At 40.2% G+C, this 18,699-nt stretch overlaps 2 protein-coding genes across 2 annotated transcripts; one reads left to right on the top strand and one right to left on the bottom strand.

Moving 5' to 3' along the window:
- The first annotated feature begins 1,932 nt into the window (after positions 1 to 1,932).
- Positions 1,933 to 4,653, top strand: LOC102721261 (probable RNA 3'-terminal phosphate cyclase-like protein). Its single transcript, XM_006651927.3, has 6 exons — positions 1,933 to 2,232; positions 2,334 to 2,483; positions 3,018 to 3,199; positions 3,277 to 3,452; positions 3,543 to 3,753; positions 4,157 to 4,653. The coding sequence occupies exons 1-6, from the start codon at positions 2,028 to 2,030 to the stop codon at positions 4,364 to 4,366; spliced, it is 1,134 nt and encodes a 377-aa protein (XP_006651990.2). The 5' UTR covers positions 1,933 to 2,027; the 3' UTR covers positions 4,367 to 4,653.
- Positions 4,654 to 5,100: 447 nt separating this feature from the next.
- Positions 5,101 to 7,669, bottom strand: LOC102700974 (glucan endo-1,3-beta-glucosidase 12-like). Its single transcript, XM_040522141.1, has 4 exons — positions 7,480 to 7,669; positions 5,937 to 7,262; positions 5,818 to 5,851; positions 5,101 to 5,732 (listed from the first exon to the last, which is right to left on the bottom strand). Exons 1-4 carry the CDS (start codon positions 7,556 to 7,558, stop codon positions 5,417 to 5,419), a joined length of 1,755 nt encoding a protein of 584 aa, XP_040378075.1. The 5' UTR covers positions 7,559 to 7,669; the 3' UTR covers positions 5,101 to 5,416.
- Positions 7,670 to 18,699: the final 11,030 nt, after the last annotated feature.

Genomic DNA, 18,699 nt, shown 5'->3' with positions numbered 1-18,699 from the left:
TTCATCACTTCAGAATTCACATGGTCATAAATTCATAATTAACAGATAGATGGAGCTGTCTTGGGATAATCTTGGAATTTGATGTGCACATGTATTTATCTATATTTGCATGATTTTTTCTTCAGAGAGCTAGCTAGCTAGATAGTCATACGAATCAAAATGAACCAGAGAACTGTTCACTGAAATTTTGGGATCGTGCTGGATTTCAGGCCAGGAAGGCATGAACAGTTGATCAGCCTCGCATACAGAAACTGAAAGAATCCTATGCTGCCTGCAACTGCAAGTAGTGGTAGCTTTAATAGAGGAGGCTCATGGCTACTCTCTCTCTTTTTTTTTTTCATTTTCTTTTCCATGAGCAGCAGCTAGCTAAGCTTAAGTTAAGCTGTTGCTAAACTTCTTTTGCCATTATGGATAAGTAACAGAGGAGTATCACCCGTAGCTAGCCCCATGCAGATGCATGCATGTACCCTTCTCCTACATTTAATCTTTTATTTCCTCCCCAATGGCAGACACTATTGATGATGATGATGGATCATCCAAGAGTGCAGTTGCATGTCCATTATGGCACTGCACTAGTGCTGCAGCTGCAGTAACCTGCATATGGCCATCAATAATTCTGACTTTAGACAAGCAGTCTTGCTCCAAATGCACGATTAACTAGCCAGTGTCACCTGCATCTGTATGAAACACATGGATGGAGACATAATCTTGCTGTCTTTGATCAGCCATCAGATGGCATGTGTTAACTGATCTTGCATGCATTGGAGATGATCCTCATTACTACAGTAGTAGTATATCTGTCTGAATTTCAGTAAGGAAATACAGGTAGGTAGGTAGAGATATACTACATGTTCCAGTGGAGTACTGAAGCCTGAAGCTTTGGCTGCACATGGAGGAACATGGAGAAGTCACGGGGAAGGAGAAGGAAGATTGAATGCAGATGCCGTGGATGTACTGCACTGGAGAACAAGCTGCAAAGTACGTGGAAAAATGGCAACATGTACTTGCTCTGCACATCGCCGAAATTGTTGTGCTTGCCGTGGAGTGGATCTGTTCGTAGATGAGACGATGTCCGTCCAGCCACCCCAGCTGCAGCTGCTACTGTGTCGTGCGTACTCTCCTCTCCCTATCGAGGTCATGTGTTTTGGTGTTTAAAAACCCAAACGATATATTTACAAACGAAAAATAATTTATAAATAAAACTTTTATGTATGTATTCTTAATGATCTAAAAGACATGATTAAAAAATAAACCACGATGAACAAATAAATCTAAAATTAACTCTAAATTTAATATTTAAATTTTAAATTTTGGCTTATAAGCATATACATAAACCATAAACCAAAACAAGAGGGCTGTATATCTTGGATTGGCACATCAGCTGCTATCACATGGCCTATGAACTGAGCTATTCCGTATCTCTGCCTGCCTTTCTCTGTCACTCTCTCTGCAATTCATGGAGCTGAAATTGTTGGGAGTCATTGTATCCTGAATCAGAACATGCATGATCTCCAAGAATTAAACAATTGTCAAAGAAAAACTTGCATAGTTGCATTCCGTTTTTTTATCAAGAGAATTTAGTGTTACTACATTTTAATCATCCTTTTTAATTTTGATGGTGCATTGGCGATGGATCAATCTCAGGTCGAGGCAATTCCAAAATGAGCCGGTTTCTATAGTTGAGAGGCAGAGGATAATCAGGATATACCCGACTTCACGATTAAGTAGGCCAACCAAACTTAGTCCAAGAAGGAGGCAAAATAGACTTTTCCTTTCTCCAAGTGAAATTTCAGACGAGGATGACGGCCCATCCATTTTCTACATCTGGGCCTAAAATTGAAGAAGGACGGGGTATTTTGGTGGGCCGTGCGGGAGGCCCACGAAGGTGAGAGGTGGGCCCACCTCCGCGGCGAGCCAGGGTTTAGTTGCCGCGGCGGCGGCGCGCGCGGAGGGAGGGAGAAGGCCCAGAATCCTAGCCGCCTCGCCTTCCGCCGCACGCTCGCGAGGTGAACGGCGCCGGCGGCGAGATGGGGCGGGACAAGGCCAGGAGGCTCACCGGCAGCCGGCACTTCCGGCAGAGGCTGGTGCTGGCGACGCTGACGTCCACCGCCATCACCATCGACGACATCCGCTCCGGCGGCGCCGCCCCGGGGCTACGCCCCCACGAGGTCTCCCTCCTCCACCTCCTCCACAAGATCTCCGACCACCACTCCGTCGACCTCAACGAGACAGGCAAGGACGGACCTGCTGCTCCCGCGCGCTTACCTCTCTGTGTGGTTCGCCTAGGTTTTCATCGGTGGCTGATTCCTTTGTGTGTGTGTGCGCGCTCGCAGGGACGAAGCTGAGATACAAGCCGGGGGTGATCGTCGGCGGGAGGGATCTCGAGCACGAGTGCGGGGTGCACCGGGGGATCGGCTACTTCCTTGAGCCGCTTATACTGCTCGGGCTCTTCGCCAGGGCGCCCTTATCCATTCGGCTCAAAGGTGAGAGCTTTTCTGCACTTAGCCACTTATTAAGGGGTAAAGAATTAGCAAAGTTTAGGCGACCACTGCTGCTGTGTTAAGTACTTAAGTCGATGACATAATCGTGCCTAGAGGAAGTTATGGTTCTGAGTACTGACTATATTGAGGTCGTGGTTCTCAGTGTTCACTGGAATTGGTTCTAAGTGTTGTTGTGGAATTGGTTGGATTCCACAGAGATTATCTGGTTGGGACTTGGATTTACTCATAATCTTTGTAATGATTTTCTGTTAGAAAATGAAGATGCCCTTGCCTGTATTAAGTTCAAATTGAAACCACTATACTTATAAATGAAGAAATTATCACTTCTCTAGTTACCCTCTAGCATTGGCACAAAATCAAATAGAAACCATCCTACTTATAAATGAATAGATTTTCACTTCTTCGGTTACCCTCTAGCTTTGCACTAACATTGATGGGCATATTCAGTTACCCTCTAACTTTTTTTGTTGTAATCAGCTTTGCTATGAAATCTAAAATTTGATTACCTGCTTCTAGGAATTACTAATGATACAAAGGACCCTTCTGTGGATACTTTCCGGATGGTTACCTTGCATATGCTCAAGCAATTTGGTGTTCCTCTGGAGGGATTGGAGTTAAAAATTGAAAGCCGTGGAGCTCCTCCTCTTGGTGGTGGTGAAGTGTTTCTTCGAGTTCCCAACATAAATAGCACATTAAAGGTGTGTCTGATTTCTTGCCCCTCTAATGTTATGGCATTTCTGTTGAAATTTTCATTTGATACTAAGTGCCTTTGCAGGCAGCTAATTGGGTTGACGAAGGTATGGTTAAGAGGATAAGAGGTGTAACATTTTCAACTAGAGTATCTCCACAGATTGAAAACCGTATCATTTATGCTGCACGTGGAATCTTCAATCGCTTTATTCCAGATGTTCATATATTCACTGATCATAGATCTGGTTCTGCTGGTGGCAGGTGCTGTTTCCAATTTCAATCAGTTTCTATTGACTATGACTCGACAACTGCAATGAATCCTTTTTTAATATACCTTCATCTATTTGACAGGTCAGCAGGGTATGGCGTATCTGTAGTTGCTGAGACCACCACAGGATGCCTAATATCTGCAGATGCTACTGTAAGTTATCCTAATGTTGATGAGATGAATGAAGAATCTGAGAGTTCAGAGTTAACATCTCCAGAGGATCTTGGTGTTCAAGTTGCATCAATGCTGCTAGAGGAGGTAGCTCAAGGAGGAGTTGTTGACTCAACACATCAGGTGTGGCCTTTGAAATAATGCTTTTCTTTTGGGGTTCCAATTATGATCAACCATTTCTGAACTGTGACTTATACTTTGTATTTCCTTGTTATGTACATGCCTCTAATACCTATACTATCTTTTGTGGTGTGCTCTCATGAAGCTATTAGAATGGAGCTCTACGACACTACTTGTCCTTTTACTTGGTATATTGTGTAGGAAAATCACTTATCCTCTAGTGTACATTGTACAGTTAGATTCAGTTTATTAGAATAGTTCTTTGATATTTTCTTCAAGAAACCTGCTATCAGTTTGTTTTGTAATTCATTCATGTTTGCAGTTGTGTTTTCCCTCTTAACAGATCTTTGTTTGAAATTTCGTTTTTCCCTTTTGACATGATGTTTCTCTTAAAAATACTTTTCAGGGTCTCCTATTTATTCTGTGCGCCCTAAGCCCACCTGATGTATCAAAGGTTCGTGTTGGTCAGCTGACACCTTATGCTATAGAAACACTTCGAAACATACGGGATTTCCTGGATGTGAAGTTCATTATCAAGCCTGATCCAAATTCAAATACGGTTACATTGAAATGTGTTGGTGCTGGAGTAAAGAATCTTGCTCGGAAGACTTCATGAAAAACAGGATGATGAACCCCATCAAAGGATGGATGGATTGCAGCAAGAGAACTGGATATTATCCTAGTAGACCCTTTTTTGGAAACGCAAAGCAACAGTTTGAATCCTTGTTGCTACGGGGCTGAAATTTTGTCATATTGCATGTTATATCTCATAGATAGCTTTGTTTTAAGTATTTTGTACCTGCTGGGATTTGTCTGATCATAGTATCCTGTATACTTGACACACTTTTGTATCTCATTCGTGTAATACTAGCGCAACTGCCATTGAGCTTGAGCTTCAGTTTATTGAGATAGTCCAATGGAGAAATATTGATGTTTAAGCACATCGAAAATGTTGGTTTGTACATGCCCATTTTTTGTGTGCTTCCCTTTAGCATCTATAAACCATTTCAACCACAGAAGTTGAAATGATAACTTGGGAACAAGAATTGTTGGACCCTGGCATATCATGCCCCAGGGCATCCACCCAACTGGAGTGCTAAGAAATCGGAAATTTTGGAGGGAACAGTTTGTCAAAGACATGCTAATATTGTCAGGTCTTGCTAGCAATTACTGACACTGGTTTTCATATCATTCATGTTGCACCAAGAAATCCAGTGTGACACCAAGTAACTCAGTGTGGAGTATCATCAGATGCAAAGATAAAGCTGCCAGGAACAAGAACCCAGTGTGACACCAAGAAGTGTCAGTAGAACCCACTAACCCAGTGTGACCAAGAAACCAAGTGTGAAGTAGTATCATCATGGAAGAGATGCAAAGATAAAGCTGCCAAGAACAAGAACAGTATCAACTGATATCATATCAAGCACTAGAACAAGCATGTCTCCATAGAGAAGGATCTCTATGCTCACCTACAACATATATGATGGCTAAGCATCATTCTGCCCAGTTCATATAGTCATATACAGGTTACAGAGAAACTCACAAAACATCTAGCCTTGTCCCCTATGAATTCACCCAAATTATCTATGCATCTGTACACAGCTGAATCAACTACAAGAGTTGACACTGAAACATCAGCAGCAGCAGCAGCAAGAAGAAGAACAAGCTACACTTTCTCCTTGACGTATGCAAAGGTGAATATCCAGATGAGGCACAGCACCCAGCCACAGGACAGCGAGGCCGCGCCGCCGGAGAGGCTCGTCGGGTTGTCGGAGCCGTACATCGAGTTCCCGCCGCCGGGGCTGTTCGCGTTCAGCACCGTCGACCCCGACCCGCCGCCCGCCGCCGGCCCCATCGGCGTCACGCCGCCCACCGCCGGCCCCATCGGTGTCACGCCGCCCACCGCCGGTCCCATCGGCGTCACGCCGGCGCCGCCCACCGGCACTGTCCCCGACACCCCCGGGCTGTATCCGGCGCCGTAGCTACAAAAAAAAAAAAAGATTTCATCTTGATCAGCATCGACCATGAACGCGTCGCATGACATGATGTGAGAGAGATAAAGCTCACCCTGCCGACGTCTGAAACATGCATGTTCCTGAACCTGCAAGGATCATGCAGTGATCCTGTCAGTTTTGAGGTTTAGCGAAACGAGTAGTAATTGCATGAGGTTTAGTGGGTTAATTTACTTGGGTTTGTGTTGACGAGCATGCCGGCGCCGCCGAAGTCGCAGCTCGCCGGCGAGGGGTTCCTCTGGAAGTAGCTGTTGAAGGCGTAGGAGGCGTGAGCTTGCATGGTGTTGGGGTTGTAGCAGCTGCCCATCGGCTGGATCGCCGAGCAGTCGGCGCCGCCGATGCCGCACGCGTAGTCCAGCCCGTTCTGGAGCACCGCGTCCATCAGCCCCGTCTTGGCCACGCACCAGGTCTGCCCCGCCACCGTCGGCGCCGCCGGCTGCACCGTGCCGGGCATCGTCGCCGGCGGTTGGTATATCGGCGTCGTCGGCATGCCGCCTTGCTGCGGGTACGGGTAGGGCGTCGTCGTCGGGTTGGTGACGGCCGGCGTCGTCGCCGGGTTGGTCACCGGGGTTGTGGGGTTCGTCACGGGCGACGGCATGGTCGGCGCGGTGACCGGGTTCATGAAGGGCGTGGGCGTCGTCGTCGTCGTCGGGTCGGGCATCGTCACCGGCGTCGGCTCCGGGTACAACGGCGGGAGGTTGGGGTTGTTGGAGTATCCGGTGGCCGGGTTGGTCGAAGGCACGGTGACGATGCCCGGGGTCACCGGGTTCATCGCCGGGTTCGTCGCGGGCACCGTCACCGGATTGGTCGCCGGCATCGTCGTCGGGTTGGTAACCGGCGCGAACACGTCGTGCGCCGTCGTCCTTGCCGCGGCGAGCTCCCGCCTGGGAGACGACACCTCCGCAAGAACACCCATCAACCTCTTCCCCCTAACGGCATCGCCGATCAGCCTGGTCATTAGAGTCTCACTGCTCTTGAGACGGAACACCACGCCGACGTCCTCGTCGAACGCGGCGGCGACATCATCGACGGCGTGTTGAATCACCTCGGCGACGGCGAGCCCTCCCTTCCCTTCTGTCCCCATCTCCACCAGAACAAACGAGCCTGACCTCCTCACGAACTCCACGACCCTGCGCCAATGCTTCTTGCCGCGGTGGCTCCTCGCCATGGCCCGCAGAGAAGGCAGCGAGAGCTCCGGCGAGACCTTGACGCTCCGATCCAATCCAGCGGCGGCAAGCGTAGACTGAACCGACTCCAGCGTGCAGTGCAGAGCACCGAGCTGCCGCTCGTCGGCCGTGACCACGACGGCACTGACATTGAGCCGCAGGCTGGGCACGACGACTCCATTGACGAATTCGCCGGCGAGCTGCCTCGCTCTGCATGATCTTGAGCTCCGAAAAGGCTTCAAGAAGAGGTAGACATTTTGCTGCTCATTGAGAAGCACTGACCTGGACAGTATCTTCACTTGAGCTGAACCATATGAACAGCCAAGAGATGCACCTGAAATGAAACATCACCCAAAAAAATTGTCATCAAAGGTAATATTTCGATAGAGATTCATATCGATTCTTGTTCTACTGTGACAAACTGATATATTCTTTTGACACTCAGGTAAACATACACTAATTGCATCAATGGAGGGGAGATTATGCTGATAATGAGCTATGCTAGCTATGACAGTGGTACAGTTTCAGAAAACAAGATATGGGATACTGACCTGAAGAGCAGATAATTTCAAGCATGAGGATACAGAAGGTGGTGAGGGCAACAGAGGAAGAAGAAGAAGAAGATGCCATTGAAGGAGTTAAAGGTTTTGGCTAGGAGGTATCTGATTGCGCAGAGGAAGATATGATGAAGGAAATGGAGCTGGAAATGGGCAGTGGTGAAGGAAGAGTAGGAGAAAGGAGGGAAATGGAACTTAAAGGAGGAGGGAAACAAAGGTTGTCTGCTGCAAAGTGGAAAGCATAAGCAATAGGGAAAAGTGGCAAAGTGGATAATAATTGTTTTAGAATGCAATGCATACACTTTTGCTACTTTAAACACAGAATTGAAGTACATATGGGCTTTGTTCCTGTAGAGAAACTATGTCCGGGATTTGAGAATCTGAAGTTAAATTCATTCTGCACCCCTGCATTCAAGAGAAAAGAAATTCAACTATGCCTTCTTGTGTCACTGGTATTACCTTCATTTTTTAAATACTCCCTCCGTTTGATAATGTAAGATGCTTGATTTTTTTATTGTAATGTTTGACCATTTACCTTATTTAAAAAATTATAGAAATATCATTTATTTTGCTTGTGACTTAATTTATTATCAAAAGAACTTTAATCACAACTTGTCATTTTTATATTTGTACTAAATTTTTGAATATCAAATGTTACAACCAAAAAAGTCAAACATCTTACATTATGAAACGGAGGTGGTATATAACACTTTTTTATTAGTTATGGACATGAAGTTTGACTATCCGTCTTATCAAAAAAGTTTGTAAATATCATATTCTTTTGTTGTGACGTGTTTTCTTTTTTAAATATAATTTAAGCGTGACTTGTAGTTTTGCAAATTCGCACTAATTTTTTAAATAAGGATATGGCCAAAAATCATGTTCAAAATTCAACAATGTCATATATTTAAAAACAGAGGGGATATCATCCTTTCCCTGAACTGCAGCAGTTCTGAAGGAAAACATATTTGCCATTATTTGTGTACTGCTTCATTTGCCATCCTTCTGATTTCTGAAGGCTGAGATATCATCTTGTTTTGAGGAAAAAGGTGTGCATACAGAAGGCAATGCGTATGACGTGGCTGAACACTATCAACCAATAGCAATGCTTCTTGCCAACACAGAAAAATGCTTTGACAAAAGTTTTAGGATCAGAGATAAAAGGCGCTTTCTTCTCCGATGACTATCGCACATGATCCTCATCTAGTCTTACATTGATCGATGCATGGCCATAATCTGCAACACAAACTCGCAAACATTCTGAAGAAGAGCTACCTTTAATTCATAAGAAGGGCAAAAAAAATGTAGTATGACAAGTTGAGAACACTAGGAAGAACATTGAGCTTTTGGACCAGCTGGGGTAGATGGACAGTAAGCATGAGTGCATGGGCATCGAAAAGGCTGCCCTTGGTCACTCACTCATGCCATGTGCACTTGAAAGATCCTCTTCTGATCTCTGGAATCATATGGGCAAAAGTTGCAAGTATGTTGCACATCTCTCTTCAGAAATCTGTTTGCTATATCCTTCTTCAGACAAAGATTTTCACTGGACCAGATGACCAGCTGCCGATATGGCTTAACCTTGAAGAGTTGAGGCAATGGGAATCAGCACATGTCAGCAGAATATATTCTGTTACATGTTGCTACAATAATCAGGAGGTAGCTAGCTAGCAGTTAACTGGTTCCATCGCCCGGTTTATTCTCCTGAATATAAGGTTCACTGAAGATTTCTGAAAATTAGCAGTTAATTTGTTTTCAAAATTTGGACGAGGAAGTTTCGATTGGTTTTCACTTTTTTTCTTCAGACGCATCAAATTGAAAGGGAAAAGGGGAGACAGATTGCAGAGCTCTTGGGCAGCTTTTCCTGAATCATCATGAGCCATTAGGAGATAAAGAGAGGCAGACAGGAAAAGAGGGAGAGATGTGCCATTGTTCATGCAGAGACGAAGTCGATTTCAGGCTTTGACACATCGTAGTCTCTTTTTCCTAGATTTGCCTGTGTCACTGCCTCGATCTTGAGCTAGTTACCCTTCTCTTCTTTCTCCAAAGTGATGATAAGATCACATCTTTCCATATGCAATTTGATTATGACGAGGCTCTAAACAATGTCATCCAACTCCAAATGGCCACACCACAAGATAGCACTTACATGGACCAAAGTTTTTATCTTGGACTGCATGCATGTGCTTTCTACTGGCGTAAAAAAACGTCAGATTTGTCGGGCTTCTCATGTCATGCGTCAATGTTAATCTATGATTAATATTTATGGCGTAAGTGCGCTAATCTTTAAGATGCTACGAGCATAGGATTACAATGTTGATAAAGATAAGGAAGCTGCCGGCTGGAGCTCAATTTGTCGCCGAAAAAACAGAAAGCTGTTTTCTTTTTCGTCAAGTGAAAGAAATGGATTTTTGTAAGAATTTAGAGTCAAGCTTTATGCGACTTTCGTCGAGCATTAGCCCTTGGATATATAGCATAATGGTATAAGTAAACGTGCCGCTATTTCATCAAGGATCTGATGAAAAAAAGTTGATTAAATTAGGTAAATTTCCTAATTGATAGTGGGCATCTGCTTTTTATGTATCTTGTCGTCCTGCATACACACTAAATTACTACTCATGCATCCATGCACAATTAAGCTATTAGGGTAGACGACAAACAAATCGATCGATGAACATTGTATATATACGAAAAATGCAGTCCTTTTTTGTTGGTTCCTTCTTTGAAATTTCAGTATTTTTCTGCTACTAAAGCGTAAGTACGATATAGCATGCGTTGCAACTTGCATGTGAGAAGGAGAAGGCAAAGCATGCATCTTTCTGAAGCCAGAGGCGGAGACCGGCCGGCCAGACGCCGGAGCGGCGCCGCGGCGAGAATGTCAGATTCAAAAGGGTGGCAGATTAAAACTCTGACCTCCAATTTTTATGGAATAGTTCAGATCTATTTCTAACATAAACATCGATGATATGATTATCCAAAAATATGAGCTCAAAAGGGCTAAAATTGTATATTTATGCATACGAAAAGATGAAGTAGGTGCTAGCTAGCGATATGATGAATGGAAAAAAAATCTTATAAAAAATTAAAAAAATCATAAATATCAATATTACTTCTAATCACGGAATTTGTAAAGTACTAAAAATACATTTTTTAGTAGAGAGTACATAACGTTTCTCTTTTTACACACATGCTCTTCATGAATGAATTGGTGCCTCCTCCTCCTCCTCTTCTTCTTCTCCAGGTTCATGACGTCCAGGCGCTCACGTACAGGCCGCCGGTGGCCGGAGTCGCTCACCGGCCGGCGTTTGCTGCTGCCACCAGGCCGTCCGTACTACGTCGACGTGGAATGAATTTAAGCACAAACTATGCTTTTCTTAGTTCATTCAAGCACAAATTATTTGATTGGTTAAAGAAAAAGTAAAGCAAGAAAGGTTCTAATGGCCGATTCAGTTCATGTTTAAGTAAAGAAAAGCATGTACTAGTACTAGTACTAATACTAGCTTATCTTAGATAATGGGGATGGCTGTGGCCGCCAACCAAAAGAAGAGTAGAGAGAGCTAGCTACCATTAATTAGCACCCAAATAACCCAATGGGCAATGCAGCAAGTGATCGAATGGCTAATTGACTAATTAATCCAAAGATTGACTTGTGGCGATCAACCAAGCAGCTGAGCTGACACTTTGGTTTGCTTAATGGCTAAGGCCAAGGCGCCAGCCAACAAGCCATGCATGCATGCATCTATCTCAACTTCTCGTCGAGGGAAAAAGGTGGCATACGCACAAACGTGTGTGAGAGCAACCCAATCTGGATCTTGCTTGGTGTAGGATAACTGAAGCTTCGAATTACTAAAGCTTCTCGCATGATCTCTGGATGTCAGATGTCATAATATTTTTTAAATAATACTTAGACTTTTAGATTAATAAATTATAGAATTAAAAAATAAACTGGTATCTAAAACCTAACTTTACTAGATTTTGATAAATTGGTTTCTCACCTCCACCAATTGCTTCTTAAAATCTTAAGCACCTTCAAACATGTCTCTACTCTCTCTTCATATCACATTTGGATATATATGGTATATATAGTTTTTTGCTTAAAAACTATATACTTTTTTGCTTAAATATACTTATTTAGGGACAAAGAAAATATAACAAAAATAATCTTTTTTTTGGAACAAAAGGTAGCATAATATAACTCCTAGCACTTAAAATTTATCATAAAATATAACAACTTGTATGTATACATTCTATTTTCAACCAATCCTAGTATTTCTTCATTTAATTTTACTATAATATTTGTGTCCACTTGTGAAAAATCTAGGGACAAAGTAATCCAGCCGACGACGTGTAGCATTTTGAACCAAGCGGTGTCAGCCGTCAGGAGACAAAATCCGGACCCTTTGGCCTTTTTTTTCCATTTTGCGGAGGAAAATAAACTGAAGAAAGCACACGCTGCTAACTAGGATTACCATTAATCAACATGGCCCAAGGAAATAGGTTTAATCAACATGGCCCAAGAAAAAAAGGTTTTACTAAAAAAAATGGACCCAAGAAAATTAGTGGGCCCACAGTGGTCACGGGGCGGGGGTTAATGGGCCATTGCGTACATTCTCAGTAGAAATAAGCTCTACCCTCATCGTTGGGCCTACAGATATGGTCACGCGGCCGGAGTTAATGGGCCCTTGCATGCAAGCAGTCAGGATTTCTTTTATTAATATATTTTTTATTAAAATTCACAAAAATAGTTTTTTTTTAAAAAAAATCACAAAACTAGACCCCTAAAGTTCAGCTAGTGCGCGATATATATAATACACCAACTATATTGGTGATATATTCGACGTAATAAACGTCTGTGGGTGCTCATGCAAGCAGTAAGCGTTTCATTGAGGAGGGCTGGCCAACCCCTTAACACTTTACTATTAGACGTTTTATTCACTCTCATTCTCTTGATGAGCTGTCTGCGAAATCACCCTCATCTATCCTCACTCATACTATTAGACGTTTTATTCACTCTCATTCTCTCGATGAGCTGTCTGCAAAATCACCCTCATCTATCCTCACTCATACTATTAGACGTTTTATTCACTCTCATTCTCTCGATGAGCTGTCTGCAAAATCACCCTCATCTATCCTCACTCATACTATTAGACGTTTTATTCACTCTCATTCTTTTGATGAGCTGTCTGTAAAATCACCCTCATCTATCCTCACACATGAGCAGAAACATTTTGCAGGTGGCCCCTTAATGTCCACTAGGCAGGTGTTACGGGGGTACCTGCAAAATGTGGCAAGCACCATTAGTTGCTCGTCCAATGATCGCCAGTGGACGGCTGCAACGTCAGATATATCGCCCAACTAATAGATGTTTATATATCACCGCTAGTTGGACGTTTGGGGTTTAGTTATTCTCTTTGATGATCAACTTAAATCTTTTTTTTGGAAAATAATAATAAGTCCTAGAAATACAAGTATATGGATGTTAATAAATTTGTACACAGATATAAAACATATTCATTGATTTAAATAGTTAAAACATATAATATGAGGGATTGTAATGGATGATTGTTTGGCATATTTGCAAAGAAAAGATAATTTATGAATAGAAATTTTATATATGTATTCGTAGCGATCTAAAAACCAAGAGTGTAAAATAAACTTCGGTGAAAAAAATTAACTAACACTAATTCTAAATTTAAGATTAAAAATTTAAATTTTGGCTTATAAGTATAAATAGAAATGAAAATGCAGTGGTGTCAATCAAATTCTAAAGGTAATCAATTCTATATTTTTATGTGGATCGTAAGACCTGCAGTATCGTAAAAGTTTGAGAAGATTAATCAATTCTAAACGTCAAAATTTTCGTAAGTTATGACCGACACGACTACCTTAATTAGGAGAGCATGCATGCATGCATGCATGTCGCTGTTCATTCGTCTTTTTCTGGATCGACCACATGCAGATGCAGGTGCCAACTCGATCGATCTCCTTTGTGCGTTCGTGGACCTCGTATATTTCCGTGTGGTCCGACCAGACCAACCATGCTATGCTAGAGTAGAGTAGCTTCTCCTATAAGAAAAACCGACCGGTCGGTTGGTCGGAATTCTAGCCGGATATACTCCTACCTCCAGGTATAAATGTTTGATGCTCTTGGTTGGTTCTGAATATGATGTTTGAAATTCATCTTATTTAAAAATATGTAAATATTATTTATTTTTGTTTTGTTATTTTATTGTTAGAGATACTTGAAAAAATAAATTAAATTATTGCATATTGACACTAAATTTTTAAATAAGATGAATGATCAAATATTACGGCTAAAGTCGATTGAGTCAAATATTTATGACCCGAGTTATCATGATTTGTCTTTTAGCTTACAAGGCATGGTCTAAATTTAAAATTTAAACCATTGGAGTTAATTTTATGTTTTTTTCATTTACTCCCTCTGGACAAAAATATTTATCGTTTAGGATGAATTTGGTCAAACTTATAAAACTCCGATAAACAATTTTGTGTTAAAAAAATTTATAAAACATAATAAGTTTTTTAGTATTTTTTAGAAGAATCTACGCATATCATTTGTCTTTTATTTAAACTAATCATTTTAAAAATTATCGATATGCGAAATTTTAGAATTTTAATCACATTTATCATAAAAGATAAATATTATTTTTTACCAGAGGAAGTAGTTTATTTGTCGGTATTGACTTCTAAAATTATGATAATACGCATATAGAAATTTTACCTATACATTATTATTTACTCTTGACGTGCACATAATAAAAAAAACCCAAAATTAATACACGTATAATAATGTGAGCACGGTTTTAGTCGTGTTGGAATCAATGTGTCTGAAGGAGAATTGTATATGTAGAAGTTATTATGCATGACATCTTATCGATGCGGTTTAAATTAAGAACATAAGTGCCTTTTATTATCTTGGTCTCGGTGGACAACCTTATAAGCACATCAAAATTGAATGGAGAGAATAGCTGCCTTCATGGCGTTCTAATGTTCATCAGCTGCAGGGCCTGTACGTGCATGATGATCTAATTCAGTCACTTTAAATTTGCTTGCTTTCTCAATCCTCCGTTAATGTGATCTAGTACTTCTCCTTAATTTCTCCAGTCTTAATTGACTTTACGGAACTCAATTAAAGAGCATTCAATTCACTCGATTCTCGGCGTTATCTAATTTAAAAAGATTATATAAATTAAATGTACTGTCATATATACGGACGGTATAATCCATGAATAAAACATCAACAAACATGATTAAATAAATAAATAAATAGTGGTTTCACTGTCATGTGAAGATGGAGATGAGAGTACGTACGATGATACTGTGTGAGTTTTCTAAGCAACAGTTTGGTCCAAAACTGTTAATAATCAGGTCGCCGTCGTTACGCGCGACACAAAGTCTAAATCAGGGATCTCCAACATCAACTCTTGCCTGCCGCTTTCTTTCCCCACCTAACAATTATTTTATCTGGGAGTACATGCCAAATTGCCAATCAGTGGCTAACTGGCTATGTTTATATATATAACCAATAAACTAACTTTAATTTGCAGCTACTTTATTATATTAATGATATATAATTCTCCGCGAGAAGTTCTTTCAATTAGATTATGTATTGTGCCACCGTCTTGCTTTTAAGGTTCTCTTGGTTATTGGATTTAGTGATAATTTATTTGTTCTTCATTTATATATGCAAGCACTACACAGTACTGCATTATTATTATGCAGTGGTCCATAATCCATATATAAGCGCATTTGACAGTATGTCAGAAAAATAAGGACGGAAGAATAGGGATGAAAATGGTCCAAATCGGTTGTATATCTAAAAAAACAATGCTTGTTCGATCAGAAATTAACCATATTTATCAATTGAACTTGCGAGTGCAATATATGTAATAATAAACTAATTTAGTAAACACATTAAATTCCATATATATAGATAAAAATGAAAATGATAGCTCCATAATTAGAAATTTTCGTACCGTTTCCATCTCACGAAGAGAAAAAAAAGTGAGATGCGAATTAAGGCCTTGTTGAGTTCCTAAAAATTTTATCCAAAAACATCACATCGAATTTTTGGACATCTGAATAAAGCATTAAACATAGATGAACCAAAAAACTAATTGCACAGTTATAAAAAAATCTTGAGACGAATCTTTTGAGCTTAATTAGCCCATGATTAGCCATAAGTGTTACAGTAACCAACTTGTGCTAATGACAGATTAATTAGGCTCAAAAGATTCGTCTCGCGGTTTCTAGGCTAGCCGTAAAATTCGTTTTTTCATTCGTGTCCAAAACCCCTACCGACATCCGGTCAAACTTTTGACGTGACAATTCTTTCAAAAATTCTCAATCTAAACACCCCCTTAGACTTTTAAATACTCCAACCATCCCAAAAATATAATTATTTCTAAAACAATGTACGAGGATTAAGAAATTCTACGAGAATAATTAGAGAAAATATGAGTTTGGTCAAGAAGAGAATGTGTTTGGAAAAATTAAATGGTGTATGTTTATGATTGGTAAAAATAATAAAGTGCGTAAAAGGAATAACTTTATTTTAGATAAACGGTTGATAGTAGAAATAGGAGTAGACTGTGTTCAGACTTCAGAAGTCTTCGGCAGCATTAAGGCCACGTAGTTCTCAAAAACTTTTTCTAAAAACAATACATCTAAATAAAGCATTTAATATATATAAATATTAAAACTAATTATACAGTTATGAGAGAAATCGTGAGATAAATTTTTTAAGCCTAATTAGTACATGATTAACCATAAATACTACAGTAACTAACACATACTAATAATAGATTAATTATATTTAAAAGATTCGTCTCATGGTTTTTAAAAGAAATCTAATATTTATTTTATAATTAAACTACGTTTAATATTTTAAATATATAATCGTATGTGTGATGTAAAGTTTCTCTAAAATAAATTTTCCACGGCTAAACGGGTCGGCGAGACGCTAGCTAGGCTCGCGTCGTGGGCTCCACCCTTCATGTACATCACGCTATCGGGTTGTGACGTTACAGGCTGACTGGTGGGCCACCCATGCAGGCGCCTGACTGTTTGTGGGCCATGCTGGACTGCTCAGCACACAGGATCAGAAACTGTTGTCAGATTGTTGTTTCTGCAGTCAGTAGTATTAGGTGGTGTCGACAAATTTTTAGGTGAAATGTCACATTAAATATTTGATCGGATATTGGTAGGTTTTTTGGACACGAAAAGTTTGACCGAATGTCGGTAGGAGTTTTTGGACACGAATGAAAAAACGAATTTTACGGCTAGCCTAGAAACCGCGAGACGAATCTTTTGAGCCTAATTAATCCATCATTAGCATATGCTGGTTACTGTAGCACTTATGACTAATCATGGACTAATTAGGCTCAAAAGATTCGTCTCAAGATTTTTTCCATAATAGTGCAATTAGTTTTTTGATTCATCTATGTTTAATACTTTATTTAGGTGTCCAAGAATTCGATGCATGTTTTTAGAAAAAAATTTTAGGAACTAAACAAAGCCTAAAACTAACGCAATCCTTGGAGAAGCATGTTTCCAGCTGCAACACATGGATTTCACAGTGAATTTTGAGGAGTAGCGTAATGTTTTTTTTTAGAACAAGTGATTTAAAATGGCTGGGAATATACATCAGAAACCATGAAATTGGCGTTCAGATATCCAGATGTTTCGATTCAGTTGTTTGAGTACTACAACAGTCTTGACATATTTTACAGATCTTTCTCATGGACTTAATTAAGGGAAAATCGCCTTGATGACGAGGTGATAATCTATATATGTTACTCCAAAACATGGTGTCGTCAGTATGACGAAGTAATTAGCTACGGCAATAAGCTCGCTCGGGGTGCCAAAGACATGCATGGTGTCGTCATGCTCCTAGTCACGGCCTTAATTAACATACTTTATAGCAATAATGGCTTATGACATTGTCAATTAAACTGTATATGGTGGATCCGTGATGATGATGGCTAACGTGATAAGGCCACGATTAATTGCCATCAGAAAGAGGAACTAAATCAATTTTCACTTGCTAGTAGCTACTGCATGGGCATGGTAGGTGGTGGCACACTAGCTAATACAGTGACAAGTAACCATGCTGATATGACAAATGGAGGTTTTAAGATTTGCATGGAGTGAAACTAGTGCTACATCCACACGTGCGATCCGTTAATTAATCAAGCCACTGCATTATCACACTAATAATAGAAATTATAATTTGATGAGCAAATACTAAAAATTTAGTAAACTCTGGGTAGATTTATTCTAGAAATATGACGACAACACGTGTTACATATAATTGCCACGATAGCATATATAGCGTCGTGTGTAGTTAACAAGATAGCCACGTTGTGTGGGATACCAATCTTGTGTGACACGGCAATAACGACACCGTAGCTGTGGCGGTGTTGTTTGTTACGATATCAAGACTGCATGACTATGTAACAAGTGCTTCCAACTAGAGTTGACATAACCATGACAACATTGTGGCTACAATGTTGTCCTTAGCTATGATGCGAGAATATAAGACCATAACAAGTACTTTTAATTATAAACGTGTTATGAGGCATACATAGATAGATGTGATAGTTTTACTGTTGTTAATAAGAGTAGTACGTCGGTGATAGAATTCTTTATTATTAATGTTTTGCTTTTATAAGCCTATTTGTATGATGAATTCGTGCTAACGAGATGTGGGGATATATATGGACTATGTATTCTTGTATGCATTTACCATATCAAGAATTGTAGTTAGGTATGTAATATCAAGATATGGAATGCATGGGAATTTATTTTACAGAAACACAGATATTGTCTTCCTCCAAGTTACATATTGAGATGTGAACTATTTTTTCTTCATAATTAGTTCTATCTCAAGATACTATTATTTTTCTAAATCAAACTTAAATTTAAATAAGAAAAATAGTAGTATTTTGAGATGGAGTTAGTGCATATTATCATCATATATATAAACCTACTAATTATTTGTTAATATTATCACATATGTATTATTTTTATGTAGTTAGAATCATAAAATTTTAATCCAATACTCACTGTGACTAAAAAAAATATATTTTTGTATTTTATGCTTTTGAACATGCTATGTCTTAAGGCGACTTCAATAATTTACAAAGATATCCCTTTATTCTGTGGGTGTTTCTTATGTACTTATATATGATT

This window comes from Oryza brachyantha, chromosome 3 (assembly GCF_000231095.2).
Source record: "Oryza brachyantha chromosome 3, ObraRS2, whole genome shotgun sequence".
NCBI lineage: Eukaryota > Viridiplantae > Streptophyta > Magnoliopsida > Poales > Poaceae > Oryza > Oryza brachyantha.
This window is presented reverse-complemented; position numbering and strand designations above follow the sequence as displayed.

What these genes read in the sequence shown, in the direction of transcription:
- LOC102700974 (XM_040522141.1), bottom strand. Translation starts at nt 7,558, where the DNA reads ATGGCATCTTCTTCTTCTTCTTCCTCTGTTGCCCTCACCACCTTCTGT. An exon ending in GCTCGTCAACACAAACCCAA is followed by an intron (nt 5,852 to 5,936) that starts GTAAATTAACCC and finishes TGATCCTTGCAG; the next exon opens with GTTCAGGAACATGCATGTTT. An exon ending in ATGTTTCAGACGTCGGCAGG is followed by an intron (nt 5,733 to 5,817) that starts GTGAGCTTTATC and finishes TTTTTTTTGTAG; the next exon opens with CTACGGCGCCGGATACAGCC.
- LOC102721261 (XM_006651927.3), top strand. Translation starts at nt 2,028, where the DNA reads ATGGGGCGGGACAAGGCCAGGAGGCTCACCGGCAGCCGGCACTTCCGG. An exon ending in CTTATCCATTCGGCTCAAAG is followed by an intron (nt 2,484 to 3,017) that starts GTGAGAGCTTTT and finishes ACCTGCTTCTAG; the next exon opens with GAATTACTAATGATACAAAG. An exon ending in TTGTTGACTCAACACATCAG is followed by an intron (nt 3,754 to 4,156) that starts GTGTGGCCTTTG and finishes AATACTTTTCAG; the next exon opens with GGTCTCCTATTTATTCTGTG.